General features: G+C 43.4%; 2 protein-coding genes across 2 annotated transcripts; both read right to left on the bottom strand.

Moving 5' to 3' along the window:
• Positions 1 to 4001: 4001 nt before the first annotated feature.
• On the bottom strand, positions 4002 to 4593 carry RNASE11 (ribonuclease A family member 11 (inactive)). The gene is given in 2 exon segments (XM_056133936.1): positions 4002 to 4440; positions 4442 to 4593. Coding segments are annotated over 2 exon segments (591 nt in total).
• A 7687-nt stretch (positions 4594 to 12280) lies between these two features.
• On the bottom strand, positions 12281 to 13831 carry RNASE12 (ribonuclease A family member 12 (inactive)). The gene is made up of 2 exons (XM_056134347.1): positions 13798 to 13831; positions 12281 to 12756 (listed from the first exon to the last, which is right to left on the bottom strand). Exons 1-2 carry the CDS (start codon positions 13829 to 13831, stop codon positions 12281 to 12283), a joined length of 510 nt encoding a protein of 169 aa, XP_055990322.1.
• Between the last annotated feature and the right edge of the window lie 6195 nt (positions 13832 to 20026).

Raw genomic sequence — 20026 nt, 5'->3', positions numbered from 1 at the left:
AACAAGGCTGTTTCTCATAAACATTGTCTTCATAAGATTCAGCTGTAGTCCGACCTTTCCACATTCACGGTCAAAGTCGTTCAGCATTTGTGCCGCTTGGTTGATGTTTGGTGTTATTAGAACGATGTCATCAGCAAAGCGGAGGTGGTGTAGTTGCCGACCATCTATCTTCACTCCCATGCTTTCCCATTCCAGTCGTCGCATGATGTTCTCGAGGGTGGCACTGAAGAGTTTTGGTGAAATGGTATCACCCTGCCGAACCCCTCTCTTGATATGGATGATTACTTCTTTGTAGAATGGTGAGATCTTGGTAGTGAATCCGCAATAGAGCTCACGAAGGATCCTGATGTATTGAGTTTGTACGCCCTGATTGGCTAGGGCTTCCATAACCGCTTCCGTCTCAACAGAATCAAAGGCCTTCTTTAAATCAATGAACGTTAGACAGAGTGGCATCTTGAACTCCCGAGAAACCTCAATGAGCTTAGTAATCGTGTGGATATGGTCGATGGTACTGAATCCTTTTCGGAATCCGGCTTGTTCACATGGTTGTCCTTCATCTAGTGTTCTGCTAATCCTATTCAGGATGACTCGAGTGAACAGTTTGTAGACAGACAATAGGCAGATTGGGCGATAGTTGCCAATGTCACAGATGTCTCCTTTCTTGTATAGTAGTACAGTCCTGCTGGTTTTCCATTGGGATGGAACCTTGCATTCAGACAGGTAGCGTGTGAAGAGCGAGCCAATGTATTGATGAGCACTGATGGTAAGTTCTTCAGGTGTTCAGGTCTGATCTTGTCTGGGCCAGGTGCTCTTTGTTTCTTTACCGACGAGATGGCATGTTGGATTTCAGAAGGGAGAACATTGGGAACGACATATCCATCATGTGGTATGTGGTATGTGGGCAAGTGGACGTGGCTATTAAAGAGATCTGAGTAGAAGTCATGAATAATCTTCTCTATTGCCCTTCTGGAAGATGTGATAGATCCATCATAATGTCGGAGGGCAGTCATCTTGGTTTTGTAGTTGATGAAGGACAGGCGGGCATTATGAATGCTTTTCCCAGCTTCTGCCGCATCTACCAGTACCAGTACTATATATGCAACAGATCATATATATGTGTGTGTGTATATATACACACACACACACACACACACACACACACACATAATATGCCTCTCGGAGTGCCCGGCAAGCTACAGAGAGTATCCTGCCCACACGGGCAGAACCTGGCAAGCTACCCGTGTCATATTCAATATGCCAAAACCAGTAACTATAACGGGTCTCATTTCCCTGACCCTGAAAGAGCCTCCAATCGTTGGGAAAGATGAGTAAGGAGAGGCTACTAAAGTCTGAGGGCTGGGACGAATAGAGATATTACGGGTGCCTGCTCAAGTAAATTGACAAACATGGGACGACAGTGATACAGTGATACAGTAACAAGCTCAGTGACTTGAGCAATATTTACTGTCTTAGAGCTCAGAGGGCCTAAATTTGGCCTCAGCTTTGTTCTTTATCCAGTGACACTCAAGGTGTCAGACAGCTAGCGTTGCTATTAGGGGGTTGTAGGAAGAATCCATTTCCAAATTCTTTCCTCAAAGTCTATTACATGGACTATACACCACAAAGTGACTATCCCATCATATTCACCAAACTCAAGGGAAGGAGATAGTGCAGATGTGACAACAGGAATGGAGACCTGTACGCTATCCTGGAGTGCTGACACTTGGCTTCCACACATCTTCTATGTGTTTGGACATGCTAAAGAGTAGAAACAGGCAAATCTGGAGAGGATATGGGGATTAAGAACGCTTATCCATAAGTGATAGGAATACTGTCTGATTCAGACTGTGGAAAATAGTATGGAGACTCCTCAAAGAAGTAAAAATCAAATTTCTTTATAATCCAGTGATTCCACTTCTTGGCATCTCTTCCCCAAAGTCCCAAATGCTATTTTGAGAAGACATCACACTCCTATGCTTATCGCAGCATTTATTATTCACAGCAGTCAAGATGTGGAAGCAACTCAAGTATAAAAGAACGATAAGTAGGAAAAGAAACTAAGTCAACGAATTAGTACTCAGCTGTAAGAAAATATGAAGTCATGTCATTTGCTACCATGTGGATGAAACTAGAGGTGTTATGCTGAGTTAGGTTAGGTAGAGGAATGTAATAAGTACAAAATGATCTTTCTCATATAAAGAAACATCATAAGGGAATAATAATTGTACTAGGCTGGATTTGCTTTTTCTTACATATTGTCAAAAAAAAAATTCTCCTAGGCCTAAATAGTTATTGCCACTGAGGTTGTCATGCCCATTACCTCAGCTAGACTCTCTGTAGGAGTCACGTTTGAATGAGGACAGGCTTATTGCACGGCTCCAATATGGACAGAGCTATTCTGGTTTCAGTGAGTACAAGGTAGCCATGGATCCCATATGTACATTCCCTTCAGGCCTCCAGTGCAGCCCTCCTCAATGAGAACTTCGGACCCCAGACATTTCTTTCCTGATTGCCAAGTGCTAAGTAAGTGTTAATTGTATACCTCTATGACCTAGTCCATGGTGAATACTTACTCTAAGTAGCCACCACACTAGCTAAATGATCACCAAAATATACCCACCCTAATGCTGCCTATTGGTTGATTATCTGAGTTTTGCCAGAATGAGAATTATTCTGTACCAATGTGAAAAACATTAGAAAAGTTTCTGTACAAGCAGTGATATGAAGCAGGAACAAGATGTTAGTGGAATCCTAACAACAAATATCATTTTTATGATCTATAAAGAGTCGGTCAACTGGGGCCAGAGCATTACTACAACAGGTAGGGAGCATGTCTTGCATGGGGCCCACCCAGGTCCGATCTCCAGCACACCATATGCTCTCCCGAGTCCACCAAGAGTGAACCTTGAGCATAGAGCCCAGGAGTAAGCCCTGAGCACCTCCGGGTGTGGCCCAGAAACCAGAAAAAAAAATTTGAAGAATCAATCAAGAGACACCATGATGGGCTAAGGTAAATAAGGTAAAGGCCCTCCCATTGATCGTCGATTTGCTCGAGCGGGCCCAGTAACGTCTCCATTGGAGACTTTGTTGTTACTGTGTCTGGCATATCAACTACTCTCGGTAGCTTGCCGGGCTCTCCGAGAGGGGCGGAGGAATCGAACTCGGGTCGGCCATGTTGGCTGCGTGCAAGGCAGACGCCCTACCCGCTGTGCTATCGCTCCAGCCCATGATGGGCTAAGAAAGAACTTTATTGGTAACAAGCTAGCAGGACAGAAGAGGACAAATTCACTTCCTCAAAGTGACCTTCTTAAGGATATAGTCTTAAGAAGCAGTATTTATGGGGAGGGGGGGCGCGGAAAGTACATATCTAGAAAGTTTGGGCACTGTGTGTGGGCTGGTCTTCTAAGGCACATTCTATCTTATCTGCACACCTGAACCAAACATTGGTATTTCTGAGTTAAGGTTCGACCTGTCCATGTCTGAGGATTTGTGGGGTTAGGTTGGGGCAGGGACACAAAAGAAGGCTACCTTGTCTTCCCAGACCAGCTTCCTGCTTTTAATAATAAATTCAGCTCTTAAGTTCCTTGGGTTAGTTTTCAGTATAACATTTACTTACATGCATTTACTTAAAATTAGCACATTAAAAGAGAGTGGTCTTTTGAAGGAAAGAGGTGAGAAATAAGAGCACATAGGCACACATTGATGAAGATAATGACACACATGTTATGGGTTGTGTGAGATTCTTGTGACCCATGTGGAGATTAAGAGCTACAGAAAGATTTCAAACAACTGTTTGTAAAAATAAACTTTATCACAACATCAGAAAACAACAAATGGAAGTGTGATTCTTCACAGCACCTGGCTTAGACTTCTGTCATACTTACAGTCACAGACTTTGAAACTATAATGATTCTGCCAGATCAAATTGTTATGTATGTACTGACAATGTAATCACCTAAGTGTCTTTCTTTAGAGAGGCTAATTTCAACTTCCTGTAGGATTTACAGCTTGGAACCACTAACTAACTAACTCATCAGAGAATGACCCGGTAGCACTGCCAATATTTTCTTCACTGACGTGATCCTGTAGTGCTGGGACCAGGTAAATTGTTTGTTCATGATGAACTGGCATATATTGGTCCTCAACTCCAGGCTATCAGCATAGCTTATCCCAGGATTCTGTCCACACTTACAGCTGGGAGTCTTGGGGTTATCACATTTCACTGATAAGGAGCCATGAACATAGTTCTTCCTCACCTCATAGGACCCATTAACTTCCAAATCTTGAGTCCAGAATATCATGTCATTGCGATTTTCTTTGTCATTGCCTGAACTGTTTCCCTGGGAAAAGTTATAATGTGATCTTCTGAACATCAGTAATGAAGAAGACAAAATATTCTTGGGCATACAGACTCTGGTATTATTATAAAACATTATATTATAATACCTCAAGAGTCTGCTTTTTTTGGTCATGTTTTGTCACATCGTATTGCATCTCTTCCTTTGAAAATTCTTCTATAATTATCTTCATTTTGCTCTCTGAATATCTTGTCAGAATCAGTCCTAGGCTGAGTAGCAGAAGAGAGATCTCCATCTCAGGTCAATGGCAAGACATTCTGTAACAAAGGGTAAAAGTAAAAGGTGACAATAAAAAAGTTATTAAGGGGACCGGAGCGATAGTACAGCTGGTAAGGCATTTGCCTTGCAAGCGACCGACCTGAGTTCAATCCCAGGCATCCCATATGGTCCCCTAAGCACTGCCAAGAGTAATTCCTGAGTGCAGAGCCAGAAGTAACCCCTGAGCATCTCTGGGTGTGACCCCAAAAGGAAAAGGAAAAACAGAAAGTTATTAAGGAGGTAGCTATTGTATACCTATGACAGGATTGGTGCCCACACAAAAGTTAAGGCGCTTGCTTACATCTGTTAATGGAAATATCATCTAGTGACAAGACCATCAGCCATAGAACTGGAAGACCCAGCTTCAATTCCCTGCATACCTGCTAACAATTTACTCTGTTTCATTTAACCAACCTGTTTCCCCATGTGAAAAGGAAAAAAACACTATGAGGAGAAAGTCCATTAAGTGCCCAGAAACTAGAAGCTTTTTTCTCATCCTTTTTTCTTATCTATCATTCATTGGCAGGGTCTGTAATCTTCATAGTGGGTCACAATAATCTCACCCAACACATCCCTCTCTCACTATTGTGCTACATACGTTACCTATCACCTCACCTGCGACCTGGTGGGAGGGGAAGAGAGGGAGTACCAAACTACTTAAAAATAAAACACAACACAATTACTCTAGTTAAAAACAAAACAAAACACAACACATTTCTCTTCCTCTCATTTTCTTTTTTCACCAGTAGTTAGATTTGAGAATTCTGTCTTTACCACTTCCTTTGGCAAGCTGATCTTGTGTAGAAAGATTTCAACTTGTTGCAAGGCAAGAAGTGAAACTATATTTTCCCCCCTGGAAGTTTCTGCTGTCTAATGGAGGCAAGGAGGGGCGGAGACAGCGTAGGCAGAATTGTCTGAGATGAGAGGAGGTGACAGCGTGGAACCAACAACGCTCAGAGAAGGGAACAGAGGGTCCTGCTGCCAAGGAGCCCATGCTCCTTGCACCACCTTTGCTTTCTCTTCCGTGAAACTTCTCTCATACTTTAATCAGAGTCATTTCTTTCTTTTCTTTTCTTAGAAGGGCACACCCAGCGGTGCTCAGGGCTGCTCTTGCCTTGGTGCTGGGGTGATCCTTCTCCCCATGCCGGAAGCTCATCTGGTGGTGGGATGGATCCAGGGCACCCCAAGGGCTGTTGCATTCAACTCCCTTTGGACTATGTTTTCAGTCCCCAGAGTGATTTTCATTTTGGGTTCTTTGAAGCACTGTGACACTGGTTATATTGTACTTTATTTTGTTTGTAGCTCTATATTTAAAAATTATTTTTATGTTAGATGATACATGTCAGCCTTCTCTCTCTGTCTCTGTCTCTGTCTCTCTCTGTTTCTGTCTCTGTCTCTCTCTCTGTCTCTCTCTCTGTCTCTCGTCTCTCTCTCTCTCTCTCTCTCTCTCTTACTCCAGCCCCTCTTTTCTTTTCTCTCCTTTACTGAGGCTGAAAACTCCTAGAGCCTAAAACATGATTTCTCCTTCTTCCTATTTTGTCACATTCATACAGAATAAAACACTAAACTATATTGATTCTCATTTTCCAACAATATTTATTAACAACAAAACATGGCTGACTCTTGTGGAAAACTCTGCACTTGAGGTGAATACTGGAAAATTCATGAGATCGTCAAAAAAGAATGGCTCTTATGGTGACAATTCTTTCCTTTTTTTCTTTAAATTTTCTTCAATTTTAAGTTGCTATGTTGTTGATGATTGGGTTTCAGCCATACACAATGTGCCAACACCCATTTCTTCATCAGTGTACATTTCCCACCACCAATGTCCCCAGTTTCCCTCTCATGTTTCCCACCCCTGCCTGCCTTAATGGCAGGTAATCTCTCTCTCTCTCTCTCTCTCTCTCTCTCTCTCTCTCTCTCTCTCTCTCTCTTGAAAGTAGGTAAAGATATACATGTACCTGTATTGCAAACCAAAATGCCCAAAAGAAAAGAGATCTTGTTTCTCTTCAATCTCTGAGAACTTCCTTCCCATCTGCATATAGCTCCTGTATTATTACTTAACCTTATCTTCTCATCGCCTCTCCTTTCCCCTCCAATTCTTGTTGTTTCTCGTCATTTTGTAACCACCTGACTTCCTTGGAACCTACTCTCCTCCTCCTCCTCCTCCTCCTCCTCCTCCTCTCCTCTCCTCCTCCTCCTCCTCCTCCTCCTCCTCTCCTCTCCTCTCCTCCTCCTCCTCCTCCTCCTCCTCCTCTCCTCCTCCTCCTCCTCCTCCTCTCCTCTCCTCCTCCTCCTCCTCCTCTCCTCCTCCTCCTCCTCCTCCTCTCCTCTCCTCCTCCTCCTCCTCCTCTCCTCTCCTCTCCTCCTCCTCCTCCTCCTCCTCCTCCTCCTCCTCCTCCTCATCCTCCTCCTCCTCCTCCTTCTTATTCCTATGTTGTGGGGTTTGAGATATCCCTGGTAGTGCTCAGGGTTATTCCTAGTTCTGTGCTCAGGAGTGACTTCTGATAGTGCACTAGGATCATATGCAGTGCTGGGGATTGAACTGGGACCAGCAGCCTTGATCCGTGTACTCTCTCTCTCTAGCCCCTTCTCCATTTTTGTCCCTTTCTTCAGTGTCTCTAGCCTCTTCTCCATTTTTGTCCCTTTCTTTTCCAACTCTTGGAATCCTTCAAAATCCAATACTGATCATTTTCTTCTTTTGTACATTCTCTCATGACCTAATTCTGCTAAATTGGTTTCTCACTTTGCTGAACTTCTTGTGTTTGTTTGTTTGGGGCCACACCCAGTGGTATCCAGGGCTTACTCCTGGCTTTGCACTCAGGGATCATTCTTGACGGGGCTCAGGGCACCATGTGGGCAGTTGGGGATCAAACCTGGGTTGGCTGTGTGCAAAGCAAATACCTTGCCCACTGTACTATTGCTCCAGTCCTCAAACTTCTCTGAACTTTTGGGGGGTTGTTGTTACTGTTGTTTGTTTCTTTGTTTTGTTTTTGTTTTTGTTTTCTTTTTGGGTCACACCCGGTGATGCACAGGGGTTACTCCTGGCTTTGCACTCAGGAATTACTCCTGGCGGTGCTCGGGGGGACTTTATGGGATGCTGGGAATTGAACCCGGGTCGACCTCATGGCAGGCAAACACCCTACCCGCTGTACTATCACTCCAGGCCCCTACTGTTGTTTGTTTTGGTGCCACACTCAGTGATGCTCAGGTCTGATTCATGGCTTTCTCTGTACTTAGGGATAACAACTGTCAGGGTTATGGAGGCCTTATGGGGTTCCAGGAATTGAACTTGGGCCAGCTGCATGCAGCGCAAGCACCCTACTCACTGTACTATCACCCTGGCTCCTGAACTTCTTATGTATGTGCCATGTATATAGTACTTCTTATCTGTTTATTTGCTATTGGCATATGAGTTTGTATGTTTTTACATGTATTTTAAAACTAGAGAGGTTAAAACAATAACAGAAATAAATGCCTTAGTAACTTGATTGATTTTTTTTTCTTTCTGGGTCATACCTGGTGATGCTCAGGGGTTACCCCTTCCTGGATCTGCACTCAGGAGTCCCCTGACGTGGGGAATGACAGGGGATACCGGGGATCAAACCTAGGTTAGTCTCATGCAAGACAAATGCCTACCCCTCTGTACTATCACTCCGGCCCCCAATTATTGGTAGATTACTAAGAATTAAGTGGATGTGTCATGTTTGTGCCTTGAGCATAGTCCTGGTGCTTGTTCAGGGCCAAGGATGCAGCTCTCAGTGGAAGAGCACTTGTGCTGCCTGGGTGGGGCCCTGAGTTTTATCCCCAGCGTGGCAGTAAGTTTGATGCATGTTTTCTGCTTGGAGTAGGCAAGTATTAGATCATTTCGATCAGAGGATCTTAGTTTTTTCCCCAGTTGCAACTGTTTTTGCCCAAGAAATGCGCCACAGGTGAGCACTACCGGAGACACCTTAGATTCATTATTTGATTTTAAATTTACTTTTGGTTGTCGCACATTTGGAAACTTTTTACTGATGCCAACTTTTTCACCTTCCTTACATTCATAACTCCATTGGCAGATGCCACCCACAGCTTAAAAGGCTAGCATTTATGTGGAGTTCATGTGTGCTTCAGTCTGCTTAATCAGTGGCCAAACAAATAGCAGTACTCCTACATTTGAAAAAAAAATAAGCTAACGTTTAGATCTCCTACTATCTACTTCAATAAAGTAGTGATAATGGGGAAAAAAGAAAGACAATGCAGAGAAAAATAAGCAAGAATTGCAATGCAGATATTCCCAGATTATTTTCTTTAACTTGGAGTGCCACACCCGGTGATGTTCCTGGCTCTGTGGTTACTCCTGGCTCTTTGCTCAGGGATTATTCCTGGTGATGGTCGGGGGACCAAATGGGGTGTCAGGGTTTGAATCTCAGCCAGGTGCAAGGCAAATCTCTCCCCGCTCTACTATTGCTCCAGCTCAGAGATTCACAATTCTGAAATATGTTTTCAAGTGGGTAGGATTCATAGCTATCTGGATTTAATTTGGGTTGTGTCTGAGAGATCAGGGAGGTAGCTCAGGGTGCTGGGGTCGGTGCTATACATGCAGGACCCTGAATTCCATCCCCAGCACTGCTCCTCGAGTAATGCCAGGAGCTACCAGACCTACCGCCAGGAGCTGGCATGGTCTCAGAGGATCTCAGGTGTGGCTTCCAAAACAAACAAAAATACACATCACGACTACAAATGTTCAAAGCATCACAACTTATTTAAATTGGGTCTTAATCTTTATTAAATGGAAATGCCCTGAGGATAGATTCCACTGGGCAGTCTACTCTAAAAGGAATTCATTTCTCAGCAAGATTTTGATTTTAATTAGAAAGAGGGTAGTTTGGAGAAGAAGTGAAGGCCAAACATTGTCTTGTGGGGGAGGGGGAATAAGAATGATAAGGAATGATAAAGTATAAGGAGAGAAGTAAGGAGAGGAATGGGAATTCAAAACATAGAAACAGGCCACTGTAAGGTCCATTATAGCTAAAATTTTTGCCCAGGTTAGGATGCTGCTGGCAGGGTCTGGCAAGTTACATGTTAGGAACCATCTGCTCCTGCTCAGATTGTTTCAGATGCTTCAGGCTCTGCTATTTTGACAGCATCCAGAAGTCTATGGAGACAGCGGTGACAGTGTGATCCCCATAAAGAAAGGAGAAATAGACCCAATTGCAAAAGAGCTACACCTCATTCATAAGCCTTACTTACTTACAAGGGCACACAGTGTCCTTTATTCTCACTGCCATCCTCCTTCCTCCTTAAACCTAAGCAATTAGAACTTGATGGTTACCAAAGGCAGAGTTAGATACACAGATAGATAGCACAGATACACCTATTTGACCTTACCGGGAGTTAAGCTCAAATGAATAATGCATTACTCATTACTGAAGTTGCTCAACTGAAGAGATAGAAGGAAAAGGGCCTTTAAAGCTTGTGCAATTACCTGAATCTGCTATAGCTCTGTTGTCAGATTAGCTCTCCCAATGTCACTGCCTTGGTTGACAGACTAATTAGAATTTTTGGCCCCATAATCTGGACCTTACTTGCTAACTACTTCTATTCTTCACTATTTCCCAGTACTCATCTTTCCACAAACAAGGCCAGGGTCTACACTACTTAAGAATTAGAATTGTGAAGTAATGAATCTAGGGAGAACCTTAAGGATGATCTTTTCCAAGCTTCTTGTTGGACAAAGGAAGAAACTAATGCTCAGGAAGGAGTAGGATCTAATCAAATGTCTCTAGAATCAGGAGCCACTCTTTCTTTCCCTTACCTCTCTGCTTTCCCAGCCTAACTCTGATGGCACTCTTCCTACAGCCGAGTTTGACAAAACTGAAGAGGCAGTTGAGTTGTAAGAACCAAAAGAGAAAAGGAATTAGTGTAGGTCTAAATCCTCTGTGAGCTGAAAAAGAGGTAACATGCTGAGCTCTGAGAAATCCTTACCCATTTCTTTTCACAGGTTTTTTTCTGTTTTTTATTTTTGAACCACACACAGCAATGCTCAGGGTTTACTCCTGGCTCTGTGCTCACAGATCACTTCTGGCAGTGCTTGAGGGACTATATTTGGTGCTGAGGATCAAAGCCAGGTCAGTTGTGTGTAAGGAAAACACCCTGCCCAATGTACTAGCCTTGTCTTTCCACAATTTTTTTTGGTTTGTTTTGGGTTGTTTGTTTGTTTTGCTTTTGGACCATGCTTGAGCTATTGAAACTCAAGGGTTACACCTGCCTCTGCACCCAGTAATTCCACCTGGTGGGGCTCATATGGGATGCTGGGGACCAAATCCAAGTCAGCCACATGCAAGGCAAGCACCCTATCTCTCCAGCCCCTCTTTCCTCTTTTGTTTTTAAGGAAAATGATTTCAGTCTCCTTCTGATCTCCATTTCCCTTTCTTCCAAGGCATGGAGGCAGCTGTACAAGACAAAGACACAGATCAGGTTGACTTAAATAAACACTTTCAGAGACGACCCTAAGATATGACCCTAATGACCTCAAGACCTAGGACCAAGTCTGAGATGAAGGTGAGAATAATTAGATACTTTCCTCAAGTTCAAAATTTAAGGCTAAAACTAAAAGTCCAATAACCAAAATAAGTAGTAAAGTAAAAATAACACTCCAGTGCAACTTTTCCAAAGTAAATTTAATAATAATAGTCATCTCTGATGATTACATAGCAAAACTTTAATAGAATCTGACTCTATGCTGGCACAGCTCATAAATGTCTCCTGACTCCAGCCCTGTGAGATTAATTTTATTGTTTTTAGTTTATTTTTTTTGCAGTTCAGGACTTCATACATGCAAGGTATGGGCTAAATCACTGAGCCACATCCCCACACCTAAATTGGGTCTTGATTTAAAATTTAGACATTATAGGGGTCAAAAACTTAGTATAGGAATTAAGATGTTTGTCTTGCACCCTGTTTGATTCCCTGACACCACATAGAGTCCCCTGACCTCCACCAGGAGTGATACCTGAGCACTGATTCATGAGTAAACAGCTCTGAGGACTTCTGGGTGTGACCCAGAAAATCAAAATAAATAAAATTTAGATAATTCATATGTCATAAACTTTGGCATTGATTTTGACTTTATTTATTTAACTTCTCTTGAGGCCACATACAGCAATGCTGAAAGGTTAATCCTGCCTCTGTGCTCAGGGATCACTCCTGGCAGTGATTAGGGAACCATATGGAATCCTAGGAATCAAACCCAAGTTGGTCATGTGCAAGGCAAGTTTCTTTCCTGTTGTGATATCTCTCAGGCTTTGATATTAATTTTTGAAAGGTTTTATTTATCTAGATTATTGGGGTTTGTGTGTGTGTGTGTCTAAATTTTTCCTTGCTCCAAGTTCAGTTCTACCTATAATTCATTCTTATTCTTATTAAACGATTAAAGAAAAGAGACAAAGAATCAAAACACATGCACCGTTTATGGTCTCATTCAATAGGAGATTTAGTTTTCAATTGAAGCAGAGTAAATAGATTCCAGCTAAGCAAATACAGGAATGACAAATGAATTAGCAGTGTTGCTCAAGGTCTTATCACATGTCCACAGTTCTGGCGTGCCTCGGGAAAAACCAATTCCAGTCCACTGTGAGACTAGAGAAGACATGATGTCAGACTCGGGAAATGGTCTGGAGTTATTTGACATATTCATAAAATTCAGCTGGCCCCAAGGCATTGCAACTGACAGTGATATAGGCTTCTGTGAGCAAACCGTGGTATCTGCAGGCAGGGTATCTGGTCCCTCCAAAGAGCTGACACACTGTCATTTTGAACCTTTGCTCACTCTGGAAACATGACGTTGAAGAATCATTTCGACAAGGCCACTTCTTGGGAGAACGGCAAACCCTGTTGATAGATTGTGGTCTCTCATGTATGAAGACATGCTCCATTTTACAGCTGTGGTCAGGTTCCCTGATGATTCTTCGTAAAATCATGGCATTGCAGTACCTTACAGGAATATCGCTCTTCGGGTGGTCCACATATAAGTGCTCTAAGGTCATTATCCCTACATCTTCATTCAGCTCATTTTCCCAGTACAGAAATACCAGAAAAATGATCACCATTAATACCATCAGGGGTATAAGTGACTTCGCATCTTTTGCACTAATTTCTGTATAAGCAAGGAAAGACAGAAAGTAGCAAAGGGTAATCACATTCCTTCAGCTCTATCTTCTGACTTTTCCCCTTCATCCTCGGTATAGTTGATTTCTTTCTCTCTTACTAATTAAAATCCCACACAAATCCTTCTTTTTGCTTTTTGGGTCACACCCAGCACACACAAATCCTTTTTTTTTCTTTTTGGGTTACACCCAGCAATGTACAGGGGTTCCTGGCTTTGCACTCAGGAATTACTCCTGGCAGTGCTCGGGGGACCATATGGGATGCTGGGAATCGAACCTGGGTGGGCTGCATGCAATGCAAACACCCTACCCGGTATGCTATTGCTCCAGCCCATCCAAATAAGTTTTTCTGACTATTTCAAACTCTCCGAGTTTGACACCGAATTCTTTCCTAACCATTCTCCTTTGGTTTTGTTTGTGTGGCTTCCACAAACTCCCTGATAGCAGGTGTCAGAACTCTTCTTTCTTCTGCATTTGTTAGAGCACTTAACACAGCTCAACACACAGAAAGTCATTTCTTCCTTTCCGTTTAGGAGCTGGGGAGACAGCTCAGAGGGCTGGAACCCTGACTGCCTCGAATCCCAGCACCACCATGTATGGCCAAAAAAAAAAAAACAAAATAAGACAACAGAACCCCAAACTCCAAAAGAACATACAAACTCCAAAAGAAAGTCCTCAAACATACCTAAATCTTATTTTTTTGTTCGGCTTTTTGGATCATACCCAGTGATGCCTAGGGGTTACTCCTGGCTCATGCACTCAGGAATTACTCCTGGCAGTGCTCAGGGGACCATATGGGATGCCGGGAATCAAACCCAGGTTGGCTGTGTGCAAGGCAAACGCCCTACCCGCTGTGCTATTGCTCCAGTCCCTGATCTGCTTGTTTTATTCTCAATGCTGATAGTATTTCCCTTTCCCATAACACTCTCAGCCCTAATAACGACACCGAGTTCCATACTAACTTAATTGTCCTCATCCCTTCCCAGTCTCTCTAAGGTAGGTCCTTTGAATTTGTCCCTAGTTGTTCTCACCTTTTGTTCTTTCTGTAGCGTTCACAGGTAGCATATTTTTGTGATCATGGGTCTGAGAAAGTCCTTTGTGCCTGTGCTGCTCCTGTGCCTGGTCGCCCGCCAGTTGAGTGTGGGGAGAGCCAGTGTGGGAAAGAGCAGGAAGGGCGGAGCGTGGTGGGAGTGTGGCTGTGTGTCATTGGAGAAGAACAGAGGGAGAGTTAGGTGAGGCCAGGCCCCTCCTGAATGCATCTTCATTATACAAGAACTTAAATGTTCAAGCATTAGAGTCTACGCATGTGCCAGAAATGAGTTGCCAAGTTTTTGGTCAGCCTTTACTGCACCACAAATCTGTGAGGTAGCTAGTATCTCTGTGGTATTATTAAAGACATGATTGCAGCAAGGTTAAAGTGGAGACAAAGGATGACGAAACTAACAAGAATCTTGCCCTTTTAATGTTTAGCATCTGAATTCTGATCTCAACACGTTTCATTCCCACCTGCTGGCCAGGACCAGGCAGAAGCGGTTCCCTGACATTAATATTAGTCTAGGTCAGGACTTGTCAACCAGGGGCCATGTGTCCTCTGGGGACCTCAGGATGTTCCAGGGGCCACAAGCGAGAATGGAGTAAATGGGGAGTCATGGCATGAGACTAGCATGTCAACCAGTAAACAGATGTTGGGGGCACACAAGGTGGAAACAGATTTGAAAGGGAGTCATCGTTGGGAAAATGCTGAGAAACACGGAGTCTAAAGAAAATCTCTGGGACCTAGCAGAGATCCAGGACAGTGCCCAAACAGTGGAACACTAGAATCACCTGGAAATTTTATTTTATTTATTTTTGGTGTTTGGCCACACCTAGTTAGGGATCAAACCTGGGTCTCCAGCATGCAAAGCACCCTCTCAGCCTGTTGACCTGTCTAAGATTCTCTGGCCCCTCAATTGCACATTTTTAATGCCACCTTGAGACATCTTGTTGTAATTGCTACTGGGTATGATCTGGGTTTTGGAATTATTAAAAGCTTCCCCAGTGATTCAAATATGTGAGAACCACTGACCAGTGATAAAGTTGGGAAATCTACACATGAGCCAGATTAGTGGAATCACTCCTGGCAATGCTGGAGGGCTCATAGAGAACGCTGGGACTCAAACCTAGATTGGCCTTGTGCAGGCAAGTGCCTAACCAGATGTACTATTACTCCAGCCTCACAAAATTGATTTTCAACTGGAGTCTGGAGCAAAAGAAATTCGAAGCTGAATTGTGGATTGAAAAACAACAAACTCTCCCAAACAAGGATACTTGCCTTTATCTTGTCTCCTACCCCACCACACCCCCAAAGCCTAAAATAATGAGAGCCCGAATCCTTATTGAGAAACAGTTTTAGGTTTGCAGATAAGACAGAGTGTGCCTCCAGATGCCAGGCCTCCAGGGAATTTATTGCTTGCTCTGGCTCCCACTAGTCTGCAACCTAAAACATTGCTCCTGACAAATTGCTTCTCAAGACCACACAAGGAAGATGAGACACGAGACTGCTGCGTGCTCCAACCTGTCAGCTTAATGCCAGTAAAGCTTTCTCCCAGTAAAGCTTTCTCTTGACCCATCACTGTGTCTCTCCTTTGCTTGGGCCTGAGCAGCAATGCTCGTATTCTGGAACTAAACTTCATGGATACAAACTAACAACTAGGCCTGCCCTTACATTTCAGAGTATTCCTCTCCTGGAAGCGTTGAAATTGGGTTCAAGTGTTGAGTGGTGCTGGAAGTCTGGGAGAAAGCTCCAATATTGCCTAAAAACAAATAAGGATTTACTAACATGTCAATAAAAGGAATTCTCCCAAGTCATCACTAAGAAGACAGAATGGAAAAATTGTCAAGATTGTCAAAAGTCCATTTGCAAGAGAAAATCGAACGGGTGATGAACATGCTCAGAATGAAATAAAGATTAGAATAATGAAGATGTCAGTTTACCTGCTACCAGATTGTAAAAAATTAGAAAAGTCTAGTATCAAGAACTAATAAAAGTATCAGTGGGCATAGAAATTGGGCTAATATTGGAAAGTAATCTGGGAGTGTTTGGTGCAATTTGCCAATTTGCCTTCTCCTGAGATTCCTTTCTGAAAGACAGCCATGAAACATAGAAATTCCCTGTGGAGCCGGGCACTGTCTTCGTTCTTTCTTTCTTTCTTCTTCTTTTTTTTTTTTTTTTGGCTTACTCTTGGAGGTGCTCAGGGATTACTCTTGGCAGTACTTGGAGACCTGTACAGGGTACCCAGGAGTTAACCCAGCTTGGCCTTGTGCCAGGAGGAACCCTGCCACCCTCCCATCTCTCCAGTCCCAAGGAGTTTCTCCCTAACCTTGGAAGTGGGCCTTGCCCTTGAGGTTATATTTGCTGGCTTCTGCAGACTCTTCAGCACTGGGTACAAGTGCCATGGGCCTAGGGTTGTATCAACTCCCCCACAAACCCTTTATTCTTACCATCACAACTCCAGGAGGTACCTCCTATATGTGACTTACTCTTAGCATAACGTGAGGTTCTGCAAAATGCCCTCCCTGAATTTGTGGCTTCCAGAGTTCCAGAGAATTCACTCCTGTGCTCACACTAACCGTACATAAGCATGGGGTGGGGGCAAGGGGGTGTCCAAAATGTTTGTGAAACAGAAGAAAGGAGAAAAGCTTCAGTTCTTGCTCTTCTTCTGCCATGGCCAGGGGTGTGGTTCTGGGAAGGCCACATCAGTATGCACAGGCTCCTTCTCTGAAAGGGAAGTCATAGAAAAGAATGAAGAAGATGCTGGCGATCTGCTCCTCTGCAGCACAAACTGCACTGAATTATCATGAGCCTGTCGGTTATTCTCCTAGGGTCACAGCTTTTTGACTAGCAAATCATATTTTTCCACATTGTGGGGGAGTAGACTGGTGGGAACCTACATCCTTAGTGGAAAGGTGGTAGATTTCTGATTCGAGATTCAGGGGCGGTCATGGGAAACGACCTAGGGAATGGTTTATGGTCAAAGAAACAGCTCTCCAGCTCCTCAATCAAGAGCACTTAGAATGTGCTTACTGTGTCAGTAACTGCAGAGCTGTTTTCTAGCTGCCAAATTTCTGTCCTAGCTTCATAGCCTCTGGCACATTTCCGGCCCCGCCCCCCCCCCCCCCCCCCCCCCCCCCAACGAGCTGCTTTTAATCTTGGGCAGAACATCCCAGTCCTGAATCAGAAGTTACGGCCCAGCAATCACAGCCCAGGCTATGAACCTGGGAAGTCCTGTTCTCCCTCCAGGGCAAACCAAGACATTTCTTCTTCCTCTTGGCAACTTCACAGTGTTCCTGAAGTCACTGCCGCCAGCTGATAGCCCAGGGCAGTGGACTGAGGGGGTCTTTCTAAAAGGTCTCTGGGTAGGTACCTGTCCTTCTCATTTTCTACTTCTGAAGAAGGCTATGATCAAAACACAGTTGGCATTCAAGTGTGTCCCCAGAGAAAGTCTCAATTTTCTTTTGAATCCTCCTTGAGGAAGAACCTGAATGCATCCTTCCCCTACTGGCCTCCAAGGACTTCCAGATCTTTCACATCACTCTGTCTGGAGTCTACTCTTCCCATCCCTTTCCAGTTTCTCTAAAGTCCGAAGAGATGAGTTAGAAATAAGATTAGTTATGGTCTTCTGACCCCAAATAATCACTGAGGCCCTAAAGAGTATAGATAGCAAGGCTGGAGCAATAGTACAGTAGGTAGGGTATCTGCCTTGCATGCTGTTAACCCAGGTTAAATTTCCAGCACCCTGTGATCCTGAGCCTGCCAGAAGTGATCTCTGAGCACAGTGGGTATAGCACAAAAGCAAAACAAAAATATTCCAAGTACTTATTTTAAAGGAAGGAGGAGAAGAAAAAGAAGAGAAAAGAAAAATTCAAGGGCTAGAGAGATCGTACGGCAGGTAGGACGCTTGCCTTGCATGTAGCCAATACCAATTGGGTCCCCAGCATCCCATATGGTCCCCCAAGTACCACCAGGCATGATCCCTGAGTGCAGAACCAGGAATAACCCCTGAACATTGCTGGATGTGGCTTAAAGAAAAAGCCAACAAAAGAAAGAAAGAAAAGGAAAAAATTTTAAATCAGCATTCTGGAGAGATACAGATGACATTGGTTCAATCCCTAGCACCCCAAGGAGTGAGTCCTGAGCACAGAGCCATGAGTAAGTCTTGAACATTGCCAGGTGTGACCCCAGAATAAACAAACAAACAAAATCCCAAAATCAATACCTGTTTTTTCAGAGTAACCCAGCAAAAGCAGAACAATCATGGAACAATCATGGGAGTTATGAGAGTTGAATCTCTGTCTTGAATCTGGTTCTGTGACCAACCATCTGTCACCTTGAACTTAATCCCAGGGGCTTCAATGACACCTTTGAAAAGTGCCCGGATAATTAAAAATGATTTTTAATAAATAAATGAAACAACTTATCTTTACCTCAAAAGCCCTCACTAAGCTGCTCTTAAAAGACCAACTCAAGAGTCTTTAGCAGCGCCTTGCTCTGTGTCCTGCTTTCTCTCCATACCTGAGTAAGCAGTTCTGCTTTATCCCTCAAATGCAATCTCCCTGGACAATAACACAACTTCCCCTATTACTTTTAGTTTTCTATGAATACATGAAAGATCACCAAAAGGTAGCCAGGTCCTTAGAAATTTTGTTAGGTCTTTTTTTCAAATTTTTGAATATTTTCACTAGGAAAAAAAGTTTAACCACAGATTAGATTAATATAGAAAGTACATGGGGGGGGGGGGGGGGCGCAGGGATACATCCAACAATGCTCAGGCGTTACTCCTGCCTCTGCACTCAGGAATTACTCCTGGGTGCTTGGGGGGACCATATAGCATGCTGAGGATAGAACCCAGGTGGGTTGCATGCAAGGAAAATGCCCTACTTGCTGTACTATCACTTTGGCCCCGGAAGTAAATTTTAATCAGCATTCTCCTCTTTAAGACCCTCAAGAGAAGACCCTTGATCCTCGCTTTGTTCATAAGAGGGAAAATTTCTCAGAGCTCCAAAGAGCAGAGCCCTTTGTTTATTCATGTATGTTTTTCCTTTTTTAAAATATGTATAATTATTTTGCTATTTAAAAAAATTTTAGGGATTATGGTTTCCAATTCTGTAATGACACAGTTTCATGATACCAAGTCCCAACAGGTTCTCGTCTCCCTGTTCCGTATGATCCTCCGCACATCTCCTCACTGGCCTGTAGTGTTCTCTTAGAACTCAGGGCCAGAAAAAAAAAAAAAAAAACTCAGGGCCAGACAACCCTTATTAGTCAGGCTAGCGAGAACTGGTAGTGAAACAGATCTTGGTCTAACCTTTGTCTTTTCCCTCTGATCTCCCCAGTGTGGACTTCTGTTCCATATCTTTTCGAATCAATCAATTTGAGGACTCCTACAGAATGTCTCTGTATGTGAGTACCTTAGTGATCCCCAAATGATCTGGTTCAGAATTCCCTGAAAGGCCACACAAGCTTGAAGCAGCCTGGTCTGTTGAAAACAGCTCTCCCTGGAGTTTGTGTCAGAACCAATGGCACTCACAGGCAAGTTGCACCTCTGGAGAGCCTGATTTGGGCTCTCCTTTTTTTCCAGCGGGAAGGACTTTTTAAAAGCTTTTTTAAAGCATTCACAATACCACACTATTGCCCATAGTAAAAGAGTCACTGATTCATAGAGATGGTCCGTTCCCCATAAGACAGTCCTTGATTCACATCACAAATACCTCTCTGCTCCTTCTCTCCCTCAGTGTTATAGGATCAGATTCACAGATAATAATCTTATCTGAAAATTAAATAAGATTCTTTGAAAGAAGAACAATGACTGTCCCCTACCCCTAAATAATCATCAAGGTCCTTAAAATTCCAGATGCATTAAAAAATAAATAAATAAATAAAATACTTGCCTTTCCTAGTCTTAAATGACCTGATCTTTTGAATCCTACATAACCCTTTGATTTAAAACAATTCACATAATTACTGAATCATTAAATAGCTTCTCAGAGGAGTCTAATATGCTGGTAGATATTACAGCAGTTGAAGTCCACAGGTATTACCTCACCTGAGGCTCCTCCAAGAGCTGAAATATTAGGCTTGAATAAGGGAGTGGGTCCAGGCTTTGTGTGACAAGACGTCTCATCAGTTACTGATTCTCTGAGGACCCAGCAGTCGAAGAACAGCTTCCAAGGTTAGTGTGGAGTAAAACTAGGAGTTAAATGAAACTCTTGATAGAAAAAGGA

This window comes from Sorex fumeus, unplaced genomic scaffold, assembly GCF_029834395.1.
Source record: "Sorex fumeus unplaced genomic scaffold, SorFum_2.1 ptg000098l, whole genome shotgun sequence".
In the NCBI taxonomy this organism is placed as follows: Eukaryota; Metazoa; Chordata; class Mammalia; order Eulipotyphla; family Soricidae; genus Sorex; species Sorex fumeus.
The sequence above is the reverse complement of the archived record's forward strand: the minus strand, read 5'-3'. Positions and strand labels throughout refer to the sequence as shown.